General features: G+C 33.4%; 1 protein-coding gene across 5 annotated transcripts in view; it reads right to left on the bottom strand.

Moving 5' to 3' along the window:
- Positions 1-23,116, bottom strand: part of SEX4 (dual specificity protein phosphatase (DsPTP1) family protein) — a 182,971-nt gene that overhangs the window by 146,591 nt on the left and 13,264 nt on the right. For all 5 annotated transcript variants that reach the window (XM_089826615.1, XM_089826635.1, XM_089826624.1 and 2 more), the window contains one exon: positions 3,365-3,464. In XM_089826615.1, the coding sequence (XP_089682741.1) occupies positions 3,365-3,464 (100 nt within the window). The remainder of the gene's footprint in view (positions 1-3,364; positions 3,465-23,116) is intronic.

Here is a 23,116-nt window from a genome sequence, read left to right as displayed (position 1 = left end):
CATGGTTCATTCATATTTGAAATAAATGCACAAATATTTAATATATTTACGTAAAGTAAATATTTGTATATAAAATCAAAATATATTTATATTTTAAAAATATTATTATTTATATTTAAAATTTAAATGATAATATCTAACTTTAGGAGTACCAGTATTGATTTTCTAAATTCTAATTGCTATGTATATTTAACTCAAAACTTTTACTTTTATATGATGGAGATCTCAAACCAGTATATGTTCTACAAATTTGGTGTATGTGTGTATTTTTAAGAATATTTTTTAAAAATGTATATTTTCAAATGTTCAATAAAAGTGCCGATTTTTTTGCTAGATTTTTGGCCATTCAGAGTTTTTCAAAAAAATTGGGTCAGTCGAGACATTGCCAAGTCCAAGTCTTCCAACCTTGGTGGGGATAATATATCATAAGTCCTAAATGATTATGACGTGTTTAAACTTTATATACACATTCTCAATCATATGTGCATTTTGATGTAAGAGTTTGAAGTGAATTAGAAGTTTAGAACATTCTCAACTCATTTCAGTTTGGTCTTTAATATTAATTTGTTACGGAATAAGTCATCTCCTTGAAATTATGAGAGAAAAGACAATTTTTTACAAGTTGTTAAGTTTGTAAATAATCCAACTCTCAAGTCTCATGTATATGTATGAGATCTTGTTTGAGTTGAGAAGAAGAAAATATTGGATTGTGCTAAGTGTCGTTAGTAGTGTCTTTGTTCAATCAGCAAGTCTGATATTAATTTGTGTAATCTCTTTAATTTGCAAAAAGAAGATGATTTCATAAATTAAGCTTGTATATTGAAGATTCAATGCTAATAGCTAAAGATCATATCCACTCAAGCAAGGGCCACTTGAGGTACTATAACTCTACAGTTGTTTAAAGTAGTTCATATTGTTGCTTAAATGTATTGCAATCTGTAATGTGTTGTTTGGGATAAATTGTGGTGCAGCTAAGTTAATTTATATAGTTCAGCACAACTGCAGCCATTTCTGTAGCAATTAACCAGTCAGCCTGCAATCACTGTAGTGTCATTTCACAGTTTACCCACAACGACTACTGTGCAACTAGTTTCATTTCCAACATTATTATCTTTTCAATTAAGTTATTTCTTTCAATTTATTCCTTTATCCAATTGATAGGATAGTTGGAGTTTCCCATAGTTCACATAAACTACAGACCCATCCCAAGTTTACACTTCCATAATTGATAATTTAATACTCCTCTCTAGGACAACGGGTGACTTAATGAAGGATTAGTTGCATTATCATGTGTGTGATTAGAGTCATCTACACCAATCTATTGCACTTAGAGAGACCAATCACCATGAGTGTGGAGATTCAAATATTGTTAATGACAAGGATAATATTTCTGATAAACCATTTCAGGTGGGTATCTAATATCATTTGTATCCATTAGAACAATGGAAGAATTAAGATATTTTCTGAAATTTGAAACAGGCTTCATTAAAGGATAATTACCCACTTCTTATCATGGATCATACTTTCAAAACATGGCATGCTCAAAGATGCCCTTGGTTGATAAATAGTCCCAATATAATCAGATTTTACTTCAAGGTGAAGACCAGTATAGCACAACATTAAAGGATAATTATCCACTTCCTATTGTGGATCATACTTTACAAACATGGCACAGTCAAAGATATCATTGATTGATGGATGCTCCAGATATAATCAGATTTCAGTCAAGCCTAAAGATCAGTGTAGGACAACATTTACAACCGCACAGGATACTTTTGCTTATGAACAACCATAACTTGGCCTTATTAACATAGGTGCCACCTTTCAAAGAAAATAGGCTTGGCCATTGGCATATTGAAGAAAAGTGTTATCAATTATATATTTGGACTATCTCGAGATCTTCTCAAAGATAAGGATTGATCATTTCAACGTTTGATCAATTTTATTGAAATATGCAAATTTCATAGCATCTCCTTGAATCCAAATAAGTATTTTTGTGGTAACATAAAAGAAAATATCAGGACATATAATTTCCAAGGCACAAAGACTGATCTGTTGATGTTATTGTAGCTGTGGTCAGATTCCTTTAGGACGACATAAAGGTTGTGATAATATAATTATTGTTTATATTAATTTAAAATATAATTAATATATCGATACTAATTAGATTATATTTTATTAATTATTGATAATATTATATTATATAATTAGTATTATTATATTATAATATATATTGATATAATTAATAATTATCACATATAATTATTTAATAGTAATATATATACCAAAAAGTGGTGTCCCTTGGTGATGGGGCACCGCCCACATATATTAAGGAAGAATAAGTCTTCCTCCAAAGATGAATTGAATAGAAATATACAAGCTCTAGAAATTTTTAACATGATCCACATCCACATTGGGTTGATGTTTTCTATCATCTGTCTTCGCCAGCAAGTAGAACTAAGGTACATTAATTCTTCAGCAAGGTCAATTTCTTGCAGCTTTCAAAAACACCAGGGAAGGTCAAAGAACTTTCACAGAGATGTCCAGCACTGTATGTTTGATTTTCAATTAGACTCTCTTACATTGTTATGCTTTAGAGCATACACGTCTGCAATTCTTATACTGAATCTTGAAGAAGATGCAAAAGCTCCAATTATTTTCATGATAAAGATAAAGATAAATTTATAATTGTCCAACAAAAGACCACAACACAGGTCTATGGGACTGAGTAGCAATTTCAAAAATCATGAGATTCAGTATTCGCACTATTAAAAACTTTTGCACGATATTTGTGCCAAATTCATTGATGAAAACAAATTCCTACTCAACAAGAGATGTGTTCAATAAGAGGCAGTTCAAGAATATAATCTAAAAGCAGACCTGCAAACTTCATCCATGGAAGAGGAATATGTCAACTATAGCTAAAGATGGAGGTAGATATAAAGGAGAGACTAATGATACAGCAAATAATGAACACCCATTAGCATTATTTGTTGGGTCCATTGATGAATATTTTACAGAAATAGCTTACTCCTTGGCATATGGATATTGACCAAGACATACGGATAAACAACAAAAGAGAACAATGAAGTTGACAGAGCTCAAGTTTTTACCATAGAAATGTGTGAAATAGAATGCTAACAAAATAAAGCCAAACATTGATGCGAATGGCCATGCTTTTTTTGAAAAATACAACCACAAGTGATGTGCAAAAAAAGTAAATTCAATCTGCATTTATTAATAGTACTCTAAATTTGAAACCATGTTTTATTTTGCTTGATTCCATATTCATTTCAATGATATATAACAGATGGAAAATCAATCTTTTACACATAACCCTGTACAAAAAGTATACATCGCATACCTGCTCCCATAGCTTCTGTCATGTTAGTACTATATGTTTCAGATTTCTCTTGTTTGATCTCATTAGCATCACTTGTTTCCACATCAGTACCAGAATATGCCTGAACGAAACCAGTATCAATTATTTAAAAAGTATAAACTGTCAGTTATATTGTGTGCCAATTCTAACTAACAATAATATTCATAAAATGATCCCAACCAAAACAATTAGAGACCAAAATCAGTTGAAACACTTTTTGATGGGAATAACCATGGCTTTCTTCAAATGAGATTGATGAACTATGATTATTTCTGCAACATGGATTTGTCACGCAAAATTAGAAACCCTTTCACAGTTTGAAGGCCTGCTTAACATACCTAGAACATATAGCAATTGAAAAGGTCATGTTTATGAAAGTATTTCCTTGTTATTAATTTTCTGTGTTTTTGGTTACAAATAGCATTTTCTACTAAATATTTGCACTATACTTGATCTCATTGATATGTTGTTTTACAGCTTTTATGCCATCAATAGTCAAGAAGGTTTGTCCATGAAAACAAGCTAAAGTTAACAGCTTCTTTCTAGATCCCAATGTTAAAATTCAAAATAATTTGCCATCGGCCATCCCTTTACTTATCCCTTACTAACCACTTCCCTGCAAGGAGTGAACCCTAATATGTAAAGCTAGGATGCCTGGACCTCCTTGATCCTTTGGAAGAGCACAAAGGCCAAAGGAAGCCCCTTCACCTATCCAATGTGCTATTGCCCCCATAGAAAGCTTGTGTACACTATTATGTCCTTGTGATGATAGTTTTTGTTCATTTGTTCCTAGTATTTGTCATGAATTTTGGACAATTGTTAATATCGTAGGAGCAATTCCTATATTTTTGATGATTGATTGGTGGAGGTTGGTTAAAGGCAAGGCCCTCACCATTACTCTATTCATGGAGAAATTACATGAAGGGGACCTCTTTACTATTGACTTTTGTTCATGCTTTTGGATATTTTAAAGCATGTATAGCCATTGTAAGTGCCCCAAGGAAAACATGTTCTATTTCTTGATTGATTTTGGAGGGCTACGATGGACAAAACAATGTCATGTAACCCATCATTTGATGTTATGACATCAATGCCATGTTATATTGTACTTGATTATTAACATTGAAGTTGGCATATTCAAAGGCACGTCAATGTCATATCAAACAAAAGATAATCATTAACAATTCCTATTGCCACTTAGGTTAGGTACATAGGTTTGAAGCACGTAAATAAATAAATAGAAACCACCCAAAATTACAAGGTTTATTCTATACTCAGTGTACATATTCTGAGACCTAAAGTGGGTAGCTAAATGAAGTAGAGCTCATATATCAATTCAAGAACAAAAACCCTTGGATCTAGAGATGAAAGGATAAAACCCTTCTGGTTTCTTTGGCAATCATGTCGAATTGAAAAAATTCTCTATTTTCTTATCAGATTTATTTGTGGATGGCAGCAACAGCATCAATTTTAATTCAAGGAAAGATCTTCTACAAAGTGCCTGATTTCTAATTAATGCCATTTATTATTATTTTGCTTATGTATTCTACAATATATTTGTATTCCTCTTTCAATGAACTCAGGCAGAGTTTATCAATAAATTACCACTCTAATGTTAATGTCGAGGTTTATTTTGTGTATATAGAGAATTCTTCTTTTCTTCCTCATTGTAATGTCCCCAATTCAACAGGTTCCCGGCATTTGGCGATGTCAATTCATCATCACGACCCTCATGAGCTAACACTTAGATTTGAGGGTCTCAATTTGTGTGACTTGCTATTTCTATTGAAATTGAAGGGAATACTTTCCAAACAGTTTCCATGCTACAAGGCATGATGTCTTCCAGAAGAAAAAAAAACATGGCAAAGTATCTATGCATCACACCATTTAACAAAGAAGATGATTTCTTTAGTGAAATTATATTCTTGCTGACATTAGATTCACCCAAAGACCTGTTGTCTTGCATTTTGTCATCACAAAATGTAGGTAATAGTACGAAACTTTTTCAAACTAATTTCGCATTTCTCTAAGTCGAATTTTTTATTCAATTGGTTAAAGTTGATTGATCAATCAACTCCAATTCACATAGAAAATTCTTTTACTGAAGGCTTTCTTCAAGTGTTTTTTGTTTTTCTGCTTGTCGAGCTTATGCTTGATTTTTGAGGCCTTCATCATCCTTTTCTCCGTTTTTGAGTGTGTTTCTTGGTTTTTAGTCCTTTGGTTTTCTTCAAGTCATTGATTTCGATTTCCCCTTCGATTTGATCTATCTTAGGGCTTAATCTAAGTTCGCAATCAACTGATATGACCAATTTATTGCCCAATAAGTGGACCTTTTTGATGCAGCTGCACGAACTAAAAATATCACATTATATTTTTAATTTGACATTCACTTTTTAAAGAATACAACTTAAATTCACTTTATGTTATGTTTTTAAGTTACTTTATCATTTAAATTTTCACTTAAAGTAACAATAGTGCATTTTATGTTATATTTTTAAGTCCAATTTGCTTTTTGATTTTCCATTTAAGTGGCTATATTTATTGTTAACTATATAGTTCAATTTAATTTTTGATATTTAAATCAAATGCTCTAGTAAATATTACTTATTAAATGATATTTACACATTATATTGTTGATAAGATAATGAAAATATAATTTATGTCCCACTTAAGTAATGTTTTATCAAAATTAAATTGACATGTGCTTAAATTGATCACTTAAATGTGCAATTACATCTTAAAAATGGACCTTTTTTATGCAATTACATGTAACCTCAACTTAAATGTGCGATGACATCAAAAAGTTGAGCTACATATGTTATATGCATATGTACCAAAAAGGTGAGTTTTTGCCTTGAGTTGCATATGCAAGTAACTTAAACATGTCTTTGCACCAAAAAAGAGCATTTTGCACCAAAAACATGTAAATGCATCTCGAAAACCCGTTTTTGGGCAAAAAATATGTTTTTTAAAACATGCATATGCACCAAAAAGGTGCGTTATTGCCTTAGGAGAGCCACTACATATTTTTAAAACATGGAAACACCTCTTAAAGGTGTGTTTTGTTCTTGGATGCATTTTTAATATATGCAAACACCTCCAAAAGGTGTGTTTTACTCTCAAACAAATGCATTTGACCTTCGTAAACCCATTTTTGAAAAAACGTCATGCAAGCTCTTCCCAAGAACACGTTTTTGCATAGAAATCTTGGATTTTTTCTTGAGATATCTTCCAATCTTCTCCTTTAGGGTTGTTTTTCCAAATCCAAGTGTTCTCATGATAAGAACATTGAATCTCCTTGCTGAAAACATTACTTTTCAGGATCTTATTGACCCACGTTTTTGAAAAAAGGTCCATTTTTGGAGTATTTTTTATCACATTTTGGGGCAACGAAGAAACGTTTGGTGTTTTGGATGAATGTCTTAGTCATTGGAAAGCACATTTTTGCTCCTCAATGACAAAAACGACTTGTAACATGGAAGATTTGAATCACGTTTGTACCCAAAAATGTCTCATGAACTTGCATTTAGCAAAAACGTTGGAAGTATGAGGGATTTTAGGGCACGTTTTTTGCCTTGTGCATTGCAAACGCCTCATTTGCTGCCCATTACAAATTTCTCTTGCAAAGTTTGAAAAGATCCAAGTAAGTTTGAGAATTTTTCAATATTGGAGCTTCTTTCTCCTTCATTTTTGGCACACAATCATCATGTAAGTGGACATTTTCCTTCTTGTTAATTAATTTGTGCTTATCTTGCTGATTTTATGCATATTTTAACTTTGATTCTTTACACTTATTGATTTTGATGTCATGGAAAGTGTACTTTTCCTTTAAAAATGATGAAATTGTTCATTCCCAAGTTTTTGGTTTTTTCTCAAATCCCAAATTTGAAATTGCATGTTGAAGTGGTTTGCTTGTTGACATGTTTGAGTCTTTTGCCAAAGGTACATTATTCTTTTGAAGTTTGTTTTTGTTTTGTGTGTTTTCTTTTCGGTTTTTCTTCATTTTAGAGAAGTTGCAAGTTCTTTCCCAAGAACTTGGTCATGTTTCACTTTACTCCACCTTCCATTTCATACAAGAGCATCATCACATTTCATTTCCATCTTTCCATACTATAGCACTTCGCATCTCATTCGTCAAATGCGATTACATGTATTTCATCTCATCCGTCATCCGCACGTACATGTAATCTCATTTTCCATTTTCATTTCCACTCATCTTACTTTCCACATCCAATTGCACAACATGATTACATTAAAAGTCTTACATGTAATTACATCTCTAAAGCCCATTTTATCCTAGAAGTCACCTTTTGAAAGGTCAAAAATGTCATACCCATGTTTTCCCATGTACTTTGACTTTACCTTTCCTCAAAGACGACTATAAAGATCACTTTGCCTCAAGTTACATTACATTTGCATTTTTCCATATGCACTTACACCTACATGAGAAAAATACATGTTACTCCACCTCTCATGTCATTACACATTTCATCTCATCCATCATCTACACTTATATGTAAGCTCATTCTCCATCCGTATTCGCATCTCATCTCACTTTTCATTCCTCATTACATGTTGCATATACATGTAATCCATTTTCTGTGTAATGAGATCTTGAATATCTTGAAAGCCCAAGTCACTTTGTAAAAGTCAAGAGTCTTCTTTCGCACACATTCCCATGCATTCTGCCTTCACACATATCCATCTCCTTCCATTTCAACTTTCATAAATTTTCATTTCATTTTCCATTTCCATCCACTGCATATGTGTGATATCTCTTTTTGAGATCATCTCATCGGATCCTTGAAGTATCTAATCCATACTTGAACCTTTGTTGCTGATCAAGAATAAACCTTTTATGGCAATATTCTCTGATAATGTGTTCACGTTTTGGAATTTTTGTATTGCAACACAAGAACAAGAGATGCCCTCACCATCGAAATCCAAGGGCAAAATGAAATATCAATTTGATAAAGAGTTGGCTCATGCAACTCCATCTTATGTCACGTCTATTCTTGACAATGTGTTAGATACGAAGATCAAACATGTAGATGTGACTGATTTCCTACAAAGAATAGAAACTCCTATTGATCATGAGATGAAATGTATCAAGAGAAGTCATATTCACTTAACGTTTCCCATAGCTGCCATAGAACTTGACTTTGTTCTTGGATGAGCGAAGCATTTCAGCCCAAAATCAAAGACGATCAAGCATGTTAATGGCAAAGTTATTATTAGTCTTGATAGAGAAGTCATCGAGCAAATTTTCAAAGTGTTGCATAATGCAGAATGTGTAGATCTGACCAAAGATTTATCTTTAGAAATATGGAATGAGAAAAAGTGATATTATCATAAGTATATAAATCAATATTGGTTGGATACTAATAGAGACTATTTCTTGAGATAGCCAAAGACCATTCATAGATCTAATTTCAAACGGGAGTACAAAGATCCTATATTCTTCTCAGCAGGATTTGCAGTCTTAAAGATTTCACCAATTTTGAACCATGGATGTATAAATTCATTTTCCAAATCATGGAGAATAAGGAGCATATCTTTTGGGGAGAACTGATTAGCACTGCACTCTGTCAACAATTGCTCAATGTAGGGATTTCAATGCCATTTTACATGAATTTTTACCTTGTTTATATTGTTGCTGCCATGGGACCTTTCTCTAGACTCTCAACCAAAGGAGAAAGTCTTCAAATTCCAATTTGGAATTACTATGATCAGATCACTCTGGCTAATAGTAAGTTGCATTACAAAAGAGTTCAGGATGCTTTTTTTGGTCATTTCCAGTGTCTATTTGAAACAGTTATCCATCAAAAGGGTATCTGATGAAGCTTGGGAGAAGGTAAATCAGTATGGTTGTATCTCTATCCAGTTTCTAACATTTTCTTATTTGAAGGTTGGGTGCTTTAAAGGTGAGCCATATACCTTACCTAGGTATGCTACTGATAGGATCATTCTGATGGAATTACCCAGACAATTCATGGAAGTTCAATTTGATCAGCATACTTTGCATAGGCCTGGTTTTGGTATTTCTTCTACCAAACCCTTGGTAATTGGTAATTATTTGATCGATTCTAGGCATAAAGCAAAAAATATTGAAGCAAAACTATTGTTGATCACTTTGAAAAAATTGAAAGCCAAATTTGACTTTGATTTCAAAGATATGAATTTTCAAATCAAGAGGGCTTTCACACATGTTCATCATATTGAGGATGTTTGGATTGACATGCAGACAAAACTGGATATAATGAAGATGGATTACTATAGATTAACTTTACAGCAAATCATTGATCTTAACATGCTTGAGATCCCATCAAAGTTCCAAATCAAAGATAATGGTAATGTTCTTGATCCTAAATATCATCAGGCAGGTTTTGATAAAAGGTGCCCCTTTCCCATTCAATGGCAGCAAAGGGAAGGTACATCCATCCTTGATCAATTTCAATCCATATTGGCAAACACTCAAAGTGGTTGAAAATCAAAGGTCTCAAAAGGGTTAATCCGAAATTGGGTTGGATTGTGGAAGTTTTGGTCCTCTTGGAAGGAAGTCACAGTTGGAAATTACACGGAAAGACGGAGCTTCTTCTTTTGATGTGAAGAAGTCTCTTAAATTCAAGTTAAAGGGCAGAAAGAGATCTAAATCATCTCAGATCCATGAACTAGTTCAGTAGTCAAAGGAGTCAAGGAACAATCAGAGAAAGAAGAGGAAGAAGATGAGGAGGAAGAAGGGGAAGTTATGATCACATCTCCCCCAAGACCTACACAGACTCATGCACCATCCATGCATGAAGCACCTTTTTCTGGATGAGATAGATGATGATGTGGATTCATTTTCCACTATTTTCACATCTTCTATTCCGACTTCAGAAGTCAACACATTGGCTCTTCCTCTATCTTCAACAACTCCTGCCATTTTAACTAATGAACAATATGAACATTTGGGAAGTGTGTTTGAAGATTTTTCGACTCTCAAGAAGGGTCAAATTTATCACCTTGATACATCTCTGACGGGTTTTAAGTTATTCATGGAAAAATCATCTCACCATGCACCTATGAATTTAGCTGTGCAAATTGAGTCTTTCTCAGTTACAACAGAGATACAATTAGGATCAATGCCAATGATCTCCATTGTACATACTCCCACAGATGAGAGTTTCAACTTGCCTGCATAGTTGAGTAGGATCACAATAAAGAGATAAGTCAAAATCTTTAAAGGATAAGATTGTTTCAAGGATCTTAGTTGATTCGGAGAAAACCAAGTTTTTAGAGGTTGTTGAGCCACTGGTGGACAAGCCTGTTGAAGAGCTTACCCATTCTAATTACAAGTTCACCAAGGTAGAAATCGAGAAGCATTCACGTTTGAGTTGCTTGCAAGATGCTCAAGATGCATTAGCTAATGTGTCAAAAAGAAACCATGAATTATGGGAAAAGAAGAATAAGCTCAAACAGGAGGTTACTCACTTAAATAAAGTCATTCCACAGCAATCTTCTCAGAATGTTGTTGTTATGTCTCGGACATTCAAGGAAAGAAAGTTAATTGAAGCTGCCAAGTCTTGGATAGGAGAAATCGTTTCTAAAGGAGTCCAAGTCATTACAAATACATTTAAAATCTTTAGACATCAAAGATATGATTGAAATGGAGCAAGGCTTGATTTCCTCTTTGACTCAAAAAACAAATGATTTGAAAGAAATTCTCAATAATTGGGACGAGATTATTAAATTTGATTTAGATGCCATGGTTTCATGTGAGATTTTTGTTGTCAATCAAGATTGCGCCTATAGCAAGATGTAAAATCTAGCTGTCCTGTTGAAACAATGGAAACTCTCTCGGGTGGTGGGTTGTCCTAAAACGAGAGAAGAATCTCCGAAAGCTAGGCAAGTTCCTAAATTGTGATCACCTAATCCTAAATTGTACTCGAGATAAGGGTAAGAAATGAACGAATGAATAATGAAAACTAATCTAAATGAGGTGATACACCAATGGTTTTGAATGTAACTTTGACCACTTCAGCACGAACTACGAAAAGACAATTGATTCACAATACTCAGACAATCACGTAATCACAAAAGTGTTTCTATGTAAGGATTCGAACTTCTTGCTTTGAAGGGATACCTAAGTTTCATCAATTTTCTGCAAGAAAACAATAATCACAAACATAGACCTGCAATCACATGTATCGCGATTCAAATCTGCAACTAGGAATGTAATTATAATAAAGGTGAACACAACATTAAAGTAAGAAATTCACCAAATTGCACAAGAATCTATGAGAAGGAACCACCAAATCTCTATAATCAATGCTAGAAAAATAATTTCTGCTACAAGTGCCCTTACAATCAACTCAAAATCTGCAATGTGCAAAAATTTGAATCAAAAAGAAGGTCCCCCATAATGAGGTGAAAGTACAATATATAGAAAAATAACCCTAACTCGAATTCCAAAATCATGCCTAACAAAAATCACCAAAAAATGATGAAAACTATGAAAAAGTCTGAAAACTGCACTCAACCACCTACCCAACTGATGGATAACTTGAAAACTGCATCTAGCCTCAAAATCATGCACAAAAGCTCAAACTCGGATGCATTAAATAACCCACAAAAATAGCATGTAAAATTGCTCCTAGTTATGCAATATATGCATAAAATAAGCCCTCAATCTGAACTGCATGCATAACTGATCTCAACTGCCCCATAGGATGCTAAAAATATCATCAAATAATCCATAAATCTGCATGTGAAACTGACACTATACTTGGTCTCACAAATATCCCCTGTTAACTGAACGTCTTCTTTGTTCCAAAAATAGCTTTCCAATTTTCTCCCCTTGCATTTAGGCATTAAACTCTTATAATTCCCTTTGAATAATTAAATCAATGATTTTATAATTATAATCACTTGATTTATCATTTTTACAATCAAATCTTTTATTATATTTAATATTAATGTGTTTGTCTTCTTATTTATCAATTTTTTATTTATAAACACATTACTATTAAGTATAATAAAGGGAATTAGTTCTTCTATTTTTATTAATATTAATATGTTTATGCTTTTTGTCAATTTAAAACATATTAATAACAATAAGAATAGAAGAATATAATAGATTATAAAAACTCTTAGTTTTATATGTATAAATGATAATTAATATAATTTATCAATTTCATACACATAAATCTAAAAATACAGTCTTATTAAAACGCATGCCTATAGTTTATGGCATGGACCCGAAACGCAATTTCAATGTAACAAAGGGCAAAGATGTGAAATTTGTTGAAGGCATTTGTAAAAGGCATTTGTTTCTTTTTTGTGACTTGTTTGCTCAAATACGCAAGTAAGGAAGAGACAAAGGGTTTCTTTACAAACCCTAGCCGCAGCTATGGATGAAGGCTTGCGATTTTTTGTGCACCTGGGTCGTTTTTTGCTGTTCCTCCATGATTTAAGGCGTCCTTTTGATGAAGAACGTGAGCTTTCCTCTCCTACGTGACTTCATTCTTGCTGTTGAGCACAATTTTTTTTGAGTTTTTTGGAAGCTTACGGGTCTCTGCTGCATAGACCACGATCTTGGCATATAAGGTGCCATTGGTAGCTTAGATCCGAATTCTTAGGCATCATTCATGCTTGAACGACCATTATTTCTCTGCTGTGAGGTAAGATATTCTTGAGTCATCTATGAATGAAGTCTTTGTTGGTTTCTTTTGTGATGCTGGATGGCTTATTAATATGGCTGACTGTTGATTCAAACTGGTCACATTGCCATTTCTTTTATGTGTTTAGACACCAGTTCTCTTGCTCTTCTTCACCACGGACTTTAATCTGTGCATTTGGGCACATGCAGTTTGTCTTGGACAGCGATTATCCTACAAATCTTGGCATATTTGTGGAGATTTCATGGGTTTTCTTTTAAAATTTGAACCTCGTTCACTACTGGGTGCCATTTTTACTGGTATTAGCCCCTTTTTCTAGGTCTTTTCTTCTACAGTTGTAAGCTTAAAAATGTTGTGAAGACTTCATTTAATGGCTCCCTTTTGAAGATTCGAACCCTGTTGTGAGCTTCCAACTGTAGGTTTAAATTCTTGTTACCTTTGATATATAAACCATTAAATAATGGTTATCCTTTTCCTTTCACAGATTGCTTCATATATTGAAAGAATTCTCTTGTTTGCTGCTTCTCTTTATTTTGATGTGGAATGCAATTTCGTCCATCATTCATGGCCCTTCCATCTGATGTATAACCATAATCCACTGCTGAATCTGATGACAAATACTGGGTTTTATTTTCTCTTAGTCCTTAGCCATTTTCTTGAGCATTTGAATGGCACACTACATGTCACATATTCTTTCTCCAAAGCTGCCCTTCCTATGCACTCTTTAACTTTGTATGACAAGATTCTCTCCTTTTCTTTGTCCTTTTGCTTGAATATGCCATTATATACAAGTGATCCTTTGTGATCAAATTCTTACGTGAAATTCAACCTGCTGATACTCCTTGTTCCATCTACTACCATAACTGGATATTAGCTATTTACTATTCCATTCTTCTTATAGATCTGATTATTATTTGATGAACATGAAGTACATGAAAAAGAAGAACGCTATGGATCCTTGCATCTGTTGGAATCTTTCTGTAAAAATCTTATACTTACTTGACATGTCATATGTTAAGAAAGACTTGCAGCATGAAAAAATAGAGTTCTTTCCATCCAAATTCTGCTTTATGTTGCTGTAATCTCTCTACCATGTTGATACTCTTGTTTATCTGCATTATATTTTCCTGTATTAGATTTCTTTTCTTTTCCTATTGATTTGGCATTGATAATTAATTCTGATTTATCTTGTGACTGATTGCATCTGTACTTTCTTGATATATGCTGAAACATACTTGCAAAAATACTTGAAATTCCTTTAGCTTCAAACTTAAACTTTACATGTCCTCCATGATTTGACCGGAAGGTCCCATACCTGAAACTTATGTATGCCCCCTCGACAGTCTCCTCTCGTTCTTTGCCTTTGACGCTCCTTGATTTGACCAAAAAGTTTCATGCTTGTAACTTATGCACGTCCTTTCAATGATCTCCTCAATGTCTTCAACCAGCTGCATTGTTTTGACTGGAAGGTCCCATACCTGAAACTTATGTATGCCCCCTCAACAGTCTCCCCAATATCTTTTGTCTTTGCCCGAACAAACTTAGCCAAAAGGCTTCATGCATGTAACTTACGCATGATCCTTCTATAGCCTCAAGTCTTCATACCTGTATCTGCACATGGAACAAACTCATTAGTAAAAACATATTTTATCTTCTTCGGATTTTTCTTGCCTTCTTGCCTTTTAGCATAGTTATCTGCATAACCATGTAGTAGAAACAGTAGAGTATAGATGATAGGAAAGTTTTTCATTGCTCAGTTCATATGAACTAACCCATTTTTTCGTTCATTTTTTTTTTTTTGCAAGTTTACTCCAAGATGGAGATGCGGGATCAGCCCTTCGGCAACAAACCTTCCATTCAAGCAATGGATGCCTTTCCTTTTATCTCCCTTTCAGTACTTTTATGTTTGTACAATGTGTTTAATTCAAATATTTATGTTAGGAGCTGAGACCACTAGTAATATCTGAATGCATTGTATTCAAGTACTGTGTAAACATGAACACTTTGTAAAATATTTTTGAATACTTGAATAAAAAGTATTATTTTTGGTACTTGTATCCTGAAAAAGTGATCAATTCTCTTCTTTATGATTCCTGTACTTTGCTTACTGCATTCTTTTCGTTCTGTACTGTATATTCTTAGCAGCTAAACCCACTTAGTCAATAGATAGAACATATTTAGTTTAGCATAAAACATAACAATTTAAGAGGCATGTTAAATTGGTAACAATTCTTCCGTCATACGAAATGTTATTCAGATATCAAGGGCTTATGGGCTACAAAGAAGAAACATTGAGGAAACTAATAACAAAGTTGCAGTCAGCCCTTGGAGATTGTCAAGCAATAGAAACAAAGATCACATGTGACTTAGAGAAATTGGGATGTCAGATTCTTGATGAACACGGTAATCTAATTGCATTTGAAAGAATGATTTCAGAATATACAATCAGGGTCAATGCTGATATAGATTCTGAAGATTTTGGCTCTCACACAATGAACAAATTTGATTCGCAAAATCCTTTGGTAAAACACTTAAACTTGGCGACAAATTACAAGGTTGTGCAATCAGCATATGAAGATGCATTAAAGATAGAAGCAAAATCAAAGACAATGGAGGTTTTTGATCTTCCTACAGTGCGTGATGTTATCATCAAATTCAAGGCACTAAAGAACAATCTTTAAGATTGTTCTTTTGTTTTTATTTCTGCTTGTAGATCAAAGAGGATACATTGCATGAAAAGATGTAATTACATGTAATGTGAGTTGCATGTGCAGCTGCATGTAGCCCAATGATTTCTCTTTTAGTTAGGCTTGGTCAAAGTTGGTTGAGTTGCTCCCACTTTTTCCTCCATCCTTTTTCTCAACTCCTTTGCCTATATAAAGGAGTGCCCTCTTATTGTAAAATCATCTTTTTTCTTATATGCAAGAGAGCTCTGGAGAAATTGTGTCAATAGAACTTTGTTTGTGTAGCACTATTTTGATAGAAAAGTGAATAGAAAAGAGCAATTGAGACTTAAAATTGATTGAGTGAGATTGTTACTTGTGTGAATTAGAAGCTTTGTCTATAATTTGCATATGTTATCTTTGATTCGTATAATTTTGTGTTCTTGATAATTGAGTGTAAAAAGAGTTAAGAAGCAATTGGAACCGGAGCTTTGACTAGGAGCAATTGTGAAGATGTATAGTTAGAAGCTTTGTCTGTAGCATATATCTCTTTCTTGATTCACAAAATAGTTAAGATATCTCTACTTTTGGAAGTCTTTGTGCCTTATTAGTAAAGCTTATTCATATAGAAATACGACCAGACTTAAAGCCAAATTGGTACACTTTCAGCTAGCCTTTAAGATAGTGTTGGTTTATCGGTATTACCGTTTTCAGTCTTTAGAAAGAAGTGTAGTTAGAGTTTTCACCTTGCCAATTACTCGCTCCATTAGTAAGTGGATTCTTTCCTGAAAATTAAGAGGAAAGAATATTGATAACATCCCTTACAAAATCTCTCAACTTCTTGCTTAACTTGAGTTGATCCAAGGAACAGTGAGAAGGGGGAGCCTTCCCTTTAATAGAGAGACTCTGTCTCACACGCTATGGCTGGTCATCCTATTCTATGACTGGATTTTACCCAAAAATTGTCGATTGCAAAATATCCACCCAACAAGACCCATCAATCACAAACCAAAAACTTATCCACAATAATGTCGTATAGAGAACCTCACACATCCTTCTAGCTCCCTGTTCTTCTTCAAACCTCTTTTCTTCGTTTGAGGATAATCTAGTGAAGTTAGTGCTTTTTGAATGAACCCTTTATTTACAGTGTTTATTTATAGTAAACAACCACTCGTAAATAATTGAATTACACTACTTGCGATAGCAAACAAAACACTTGTCAATAATCGAACTACAATGTACTTGGGACTGTGACATTTGCAATCTACATTTGAGGTTTTATAAATCCTTTACAATAAATCCCTTCTCTCTATTGTAGTGATTTCTAGCATCTTCTTGTGTAGTGCATTTGGCATGATGAGTTATGACTATTCGTCATCGCTTCCCTTCCCTATACACACCACTTCAAATTTTCATCGCTATTGTCATAGTAAACCATTACTATCTACAATGTGATTAATGTCAGACTTTTTAATGTTTTGCAATCATATATCTCCATATCTGAAACATAATAGATATCAACTTTTATCATTGTCTTCTATCAATGATACCCTTAATAATCCTTAATTGCCAAAGGATATTTTCATATGAACAATACTCGATAATTTCTTCTCTAGTTAACAATATTCAACTCCTCCCTTGAGTATATAATCACTCTGACCATCATCCAATACTCACACCATAGTTTAATGTATTTATCATTATTATAGATCTCAATATTTTTTCGTATGAAGGGATCTAATGTTGTAAGGCTTGATTTTAGTAAAATATTTGGAACATATTTTTACATGTATTTGGGAATCGTTGCTTGTAGCAAAGACCATGCTAGATTAAATAAGAATTCTTGAAAGTCTCCACACCATTCACGGGTACTTTCATCTCTTCAATGTCTAGTATTAATAATTGACCATCTAATTAGGCAAAAGCCTACAAAACAATGGTAAATTGTGAGCCTCTTATTTGGAAGGTCTTGGGTTCGAATCTACTTGAGCTTAAATTAATTATCATAATACTTAACGTTGGCTTTGACCTCTTACCTATCAAAAAAATACTAATTGACCATCTAATGTATACGAATCCTCCTATCTAGGTGATGGTCTTATGTCCTCTGATATACACTAATTACTTGTTTACCGTGTAGTTTGTTTTGACATTTTTTTGACTAGTCTCCCAAATAGTCACTAATTGGTCTCCTTATTATCGTTGTGTTTATTCCGATACTCAAAAATATTGTTGATTGTTGTACTATGTGAAGCTCGTGCTGTTGTTTTCTTATTTTATCACCCATGTTGCTTATCCAAACATCACCTTTCCTCTCAAGTTAAATTATTTAATAAGGATCCATAAATGTGATCTCCTAAAAGCTTTTTTTTTAATAATGGCTTTAACCTGTCGTAGCTTTCATTCTTGTAGCACAAAAGGGATATTGCCAGAGATTGTGGTTTCGGGCCTCAAAGTTTCAATTTGGACCAGCCTATCAACCATTTTGCTTTTGTTCCTATTCATAATCTATGATCATTGCATTCAAATATATATGCACTCTTTTGGGGCATTCATATGCATTATTTTCCACTTTGAACCTTCTCATCAAGCAACACAAATGTATTCTACTTTGTAATTTCCAATCAGCACTGTAGATACTTCACATGCCCCATCGATGGCATGGGTTGCATGGAGGCATTCTCAGAGTTTGAACTGCTGCTGCTCTGTTTTCATTGTAGCACGTGCACATGGATTATAACTTCATCAATTCAACAAAAGAAAAAACAAACCATTCACATTCCCATAAGTTTGAAACTGCTCTGATATCATGTTAAAGTTTGGTTAGATTTAGATTTAGGAAATTTTAAATTTTAGTTTCCTAGATGCATAATGTAATGCTTTGTACTTGAGGTGGCATGACATATCTCTGCTGTAACTTGTAATAGCACTTACTAATTTATGTGTGTTTCAAGTTACTCTTTCAATGAATATGTATATGATATAGACACGCATGTCTCTTGTTAATATCTTAACACGCATTAGTTATTGCTTTAACATGTATCACAAATGATCTTTCCTCAATGTATTATCGTGATTATAATATAGGATAATAATTTATATATGTGTGTGTGTGTGTGTATAAAATATCTCATATATATAATATATAGATAATGTATTATATATATGTGTAATATATCTTATATTATATATAGATATATAATATATCTCATATATATAATATACATACATACACATACATATACACACACACATATAGATAGATAGATAGATAGATATAGATATATTATATAGTTAAATATCTACTTAATAATTTATTATCAATAATAATAATGCTCCATGATAATAATAGTGAAGGATACATATCAAATGTTTAAGACTGATAGGCCATTCAAACATTTGATTTCATCGATTGGAATCATCAGATTGAAGCTACAACCATTAGCATTGAGAACCGTCCCAAAGACTAATACAACTGGGTGTGAGTTGTTCATGATTCTTGAGTAATTATCTAGCTGCTCAGTCTTGTTGTAGCATGTTTTCAAGCATCTCTAGGGAAATGTTTGTCACTAATCAAGGTATCTTGTATTATCATTATTTTGAATAATGAATAGTGATTGTCATTGTTTTTTGATACCAATTAGGGGTATTACAATAGTTGTCTTCATAGTAGCATTATTTATCAACAACCTTCTTATTATGATATTTATGATGCAAATATATTGGCATTGTAATGCTTTGAATGGTGATGCCACTTAAAGCTTTCTCTTTCATGCATTCTAAATTGTAACCTTGGATAGTAGTACCACCAGTGGGTATATTGTGTTTATTGTTAATACCACCCCACTAAGTGAGTGGTTTGTTGTAATAACTTACCACTGAATAGTAGAAGGAGCTTGCTTTACTTTCCTATGTTTGTATAAGCTTTCCATTGAATTAAGCAGATGTGAAACCTCATTCACCACTAGACAAGTGGAGGATGTAATTTGTTTCTAATAATGCGCATACATTCACCTTACTCTTTTTCTAGGAATTGGGCGATCAAAAAGTGGAAAGAATGTTGTTATGCATTTCATTTAGTTGAAAGCAAATATATTTAAAGAAACAAATTGAGGGTGATCATTGCAATAACCAATCTTTTGATAATTGTGCCTTGAAATATGTTAAATATTATTTAGATGTGTCCAATTTTATCTTAAAGTGAGCTCACTACAAAATGAACTTACTAAATATAAATTATTTAGTACAAATAAAAGATCAATTAATTTTCAATCTATATATGTACTCTCAATAATGTATTAACCCTACATGAGTTAGATGAAACACTTCAACAACAATGAGGTTTTTAGATGCATGAATAGTAGCAGGGCAGCAAATGAGTAAGGCTTCCAAGAGGAACTCTTCAAGCTTGGTATTACAACTTTGGGTTCCTTCCTCATACTGCTCTTTAACAAAGTAGTGTGTACTAGGCTACTAGCTTTCCCGACTGTTGGTTGTAGCATATTATCTTTCTTATCCATAAGAACAGGTCAGCTACTACAAGGCCATCATGATTGAGCATATATTTTCCAAACTTTACACTGCTATATTGAACAATATCTTATCTAGGGAGCTTGATCAACGACATTGTTGGGCTAGGGGGCAGGTCGGTTTCTTCATTGATTTTCAGACCCTAACTGTTGGGTGGATATTTTGCAACAAACAGTTTTGGGTAAAAATCCAATCGCAAAGTAGGATGACCAGCCACAACATGTGAGATAGAGTCTCTCCTACCTTAAAGGGAAGGCTCCCCCTTCTCGTCGTTCCTTGGATCAACTCAAGGTAAGCAAGAAGTCGAGAGATTTTATAAAATGGGTGTTACCAATACCCTTTCTTCTTATCTTTCAAGAAAGAATCCACTTACTCGTGGAACGCGTAATGGGCAGGGTGAATCTCTAACTACACTTCTATCAAGAGCTGGAAACAGTGATATCAATAAACCTTCTCTAACTCAAAGGCTAGCTAAAGATATACAGGTTTGGCTCTAAATACGATCGTACTTTTGTATGGAAAAGCTTTACAATTAGGGCACAAAGACTCCTAAAACTAAAAATATCTTAACTATTTTGCAAATTAAGAAAGAAGGATAAGCTACAGACAAAACCTCTAGCTATATATTTCCACAACCGCTCCCAGTCAAAGCTTTGGCTCCGATTGCTTCTTAAATCACTATGCTCTTTTATTGAACACACAATAATAACATGAATCAAGAAAATAGACACAAATTACAATCAAAGCTTCTAATTTTCTCTATCAAAATTGCTTACAGACAAAGCTTCGAATTCAATTGCTTATTTTATTCACTTTTCTCCCAAATTCATACTACACAATCAAAGTTATGCTTGCACAAATGTGGTAGAGCTTTCTTGCATACAACAAAAGATGATTTTTACAATGATGGAGCACTCCTTTATATAGGCACAGGAGTTGAGAAAAAAGTGGAGGAAAAAGTGGGAGCAACTCAACCAACTTTGACCTAGTCTAACTAAAAGAGAAAATATAGGGTTACATGCAACTCGCATTATGTCTTTTCATGTAAATGCAACTCGCATTACATGTAATTACACATCTTCATGTAATACATCCTCTTCAATTACAAACATGAAAGAAGAAGAAGAAGAAGAAGAAGAAAGACGGAAGAGAATTGAAACAATCTTAGAGATTGTCCTGAAAGACCTTGTAATTGGCGATGTTTTTCCGAATAATAACAGGATTGAGAGTTTCTGTATTTTGTGTCACTGCATTCACTTTTATAATCACTGCATTACGTCTTTTGATAGCTTGACTCTCTTTTCTAAATTGTCCGTTGTCATTTGAAAACTTGATGTAATCAAGCTTTTCTCACTCAAATTGTCGTGAATTCTCCTTTGTAGATTGACACGTTTTGGATTCTCTGACACTTAAAAACTTTCTTGACGATGTCTAGATGTAAACTGAGAATAACTTTCCATCAACACATTTTAACATTTTTTTCTTCTTCTTTTTGAAGTAATGTGCTTGGCACATGGGAATGCATGTAAATGAGAACCTTTGACTTTTAAAAAGTGACTTGGGCTTTCAAGATGTCATTGCATGGAAATGGATTACATGTAAGTGCAACATGTAATGAGGAATGGAAAGTGAGATGACATACAAATGCGGATGGAGGGTGCGCATGTAAATGTGAATGTTGGATGTGGTGCAAAGCATGGAAAGATGCAGAAACATGCAGGTGCGAATGCATATGGAGAGATGGAAATGGAAAATGGAAGAGGGATAATGAACTTTATAGTCATCTTTGGTGAAAAGGTGAAGTCAAAGTACATGGAAGATGAAATGACACCTTTTTGACTTTTCAAAAAGTGACTTTTAATCAAAATCGAACCTTTATAGGCATAAAATTATGTGCATAAAATCAGCAAGATAAGCATGAATTGATGAGCAAATTTGAAAATGTCCACTTACTTAGAGGTTAAAGAGCCAAAATAGAAAATTTTATAAACTTGGAGACCAATTCTTCCTCAAATCCGAATTTTCAAACGACTTTTTGACTTTTTTCGTACTTGCATTTAACAAAAATTAATGAGCAATGAAGGGTCGAATTTGACATGAAAGTGCCAAATACATGGTCTCCAAAGACAATATCATGCATTTAAAACTCAAAAACAATCCCCCTTGATCAAAGGTATGGGCTGGAAATGCATTTTTTTAAGTTTTTTGGACAAAAACATGACTTTTTTATGCAAAAATCTAGGCCGTTTTGCAAAAACAAGGTCAAAAAATGCATGTTTTTGAGTCATTTTTGACTTGTGAATGCAAAAACAAATTTCTCAAATGCATATACATGGATCAAAATGCAAAAACGTGACTCCAAAATGCAAAAAAGTGGATAAAAACCCCAATTTTCAGAGTGTCTTTAGCAAAAACGTGATTCATAAAAGGCATGAAATGAATTTGTTTTTGGCTTCCGAGTGCAAAAATGAGAGCCAAGATGTATTGCAAATGATTGAAGATACCAAAATGCTTCTTTTCCTTGCAAAAACGTGATTTAAATCACTCTAAGTCTAAATAGATTTATTTGAAGATTTTTCCAAAAACATGCCCTTGAAAGGAGTTTGAAAAAACGTTTTTTAGCAAGATAAATCTATTTTTAATGTTAGAAAATCCATTGCCAAGCAAAAACGACCCTATTGAAAAAGATCTCATGAAAAACTATAAAATAAATCTCTCACAATCTCCAAAATCGAGTTCTTGGAGGCCAAATACATGCATTTCTTCAAAATCGGACTTTTTGGAGCTCAAGAAACATTTTAAAACATGCTTTTAGTTAAAATTGAACCTTTTTGAGTGTATAGCGTGTTTTAAAATCTTTCAAGAAGGCAAATCGAACCTTT

This window comes from Cupressus sempervirens, chromosome 1, assembly GCF_028749045.1.
Source record: "Cupressus sempervirens isolate cs-2001-9-10 chromosome 1, ASM2874904v1, whole genome shotgun sequence".
Classification (NCBI taxonomy): domain Eukaryota; kingdom Viridiplantae; phylum Streptophyta; class Pinopsida; order Cupressales; family Cupressaceae; genus Cupressus; species Cupressus sempervirens.
The sequence above is the reverse complement of the archived record's forward strand: the minus strand, read 5'-3'. Positions and strand labels throughout refer to the sequence as shown.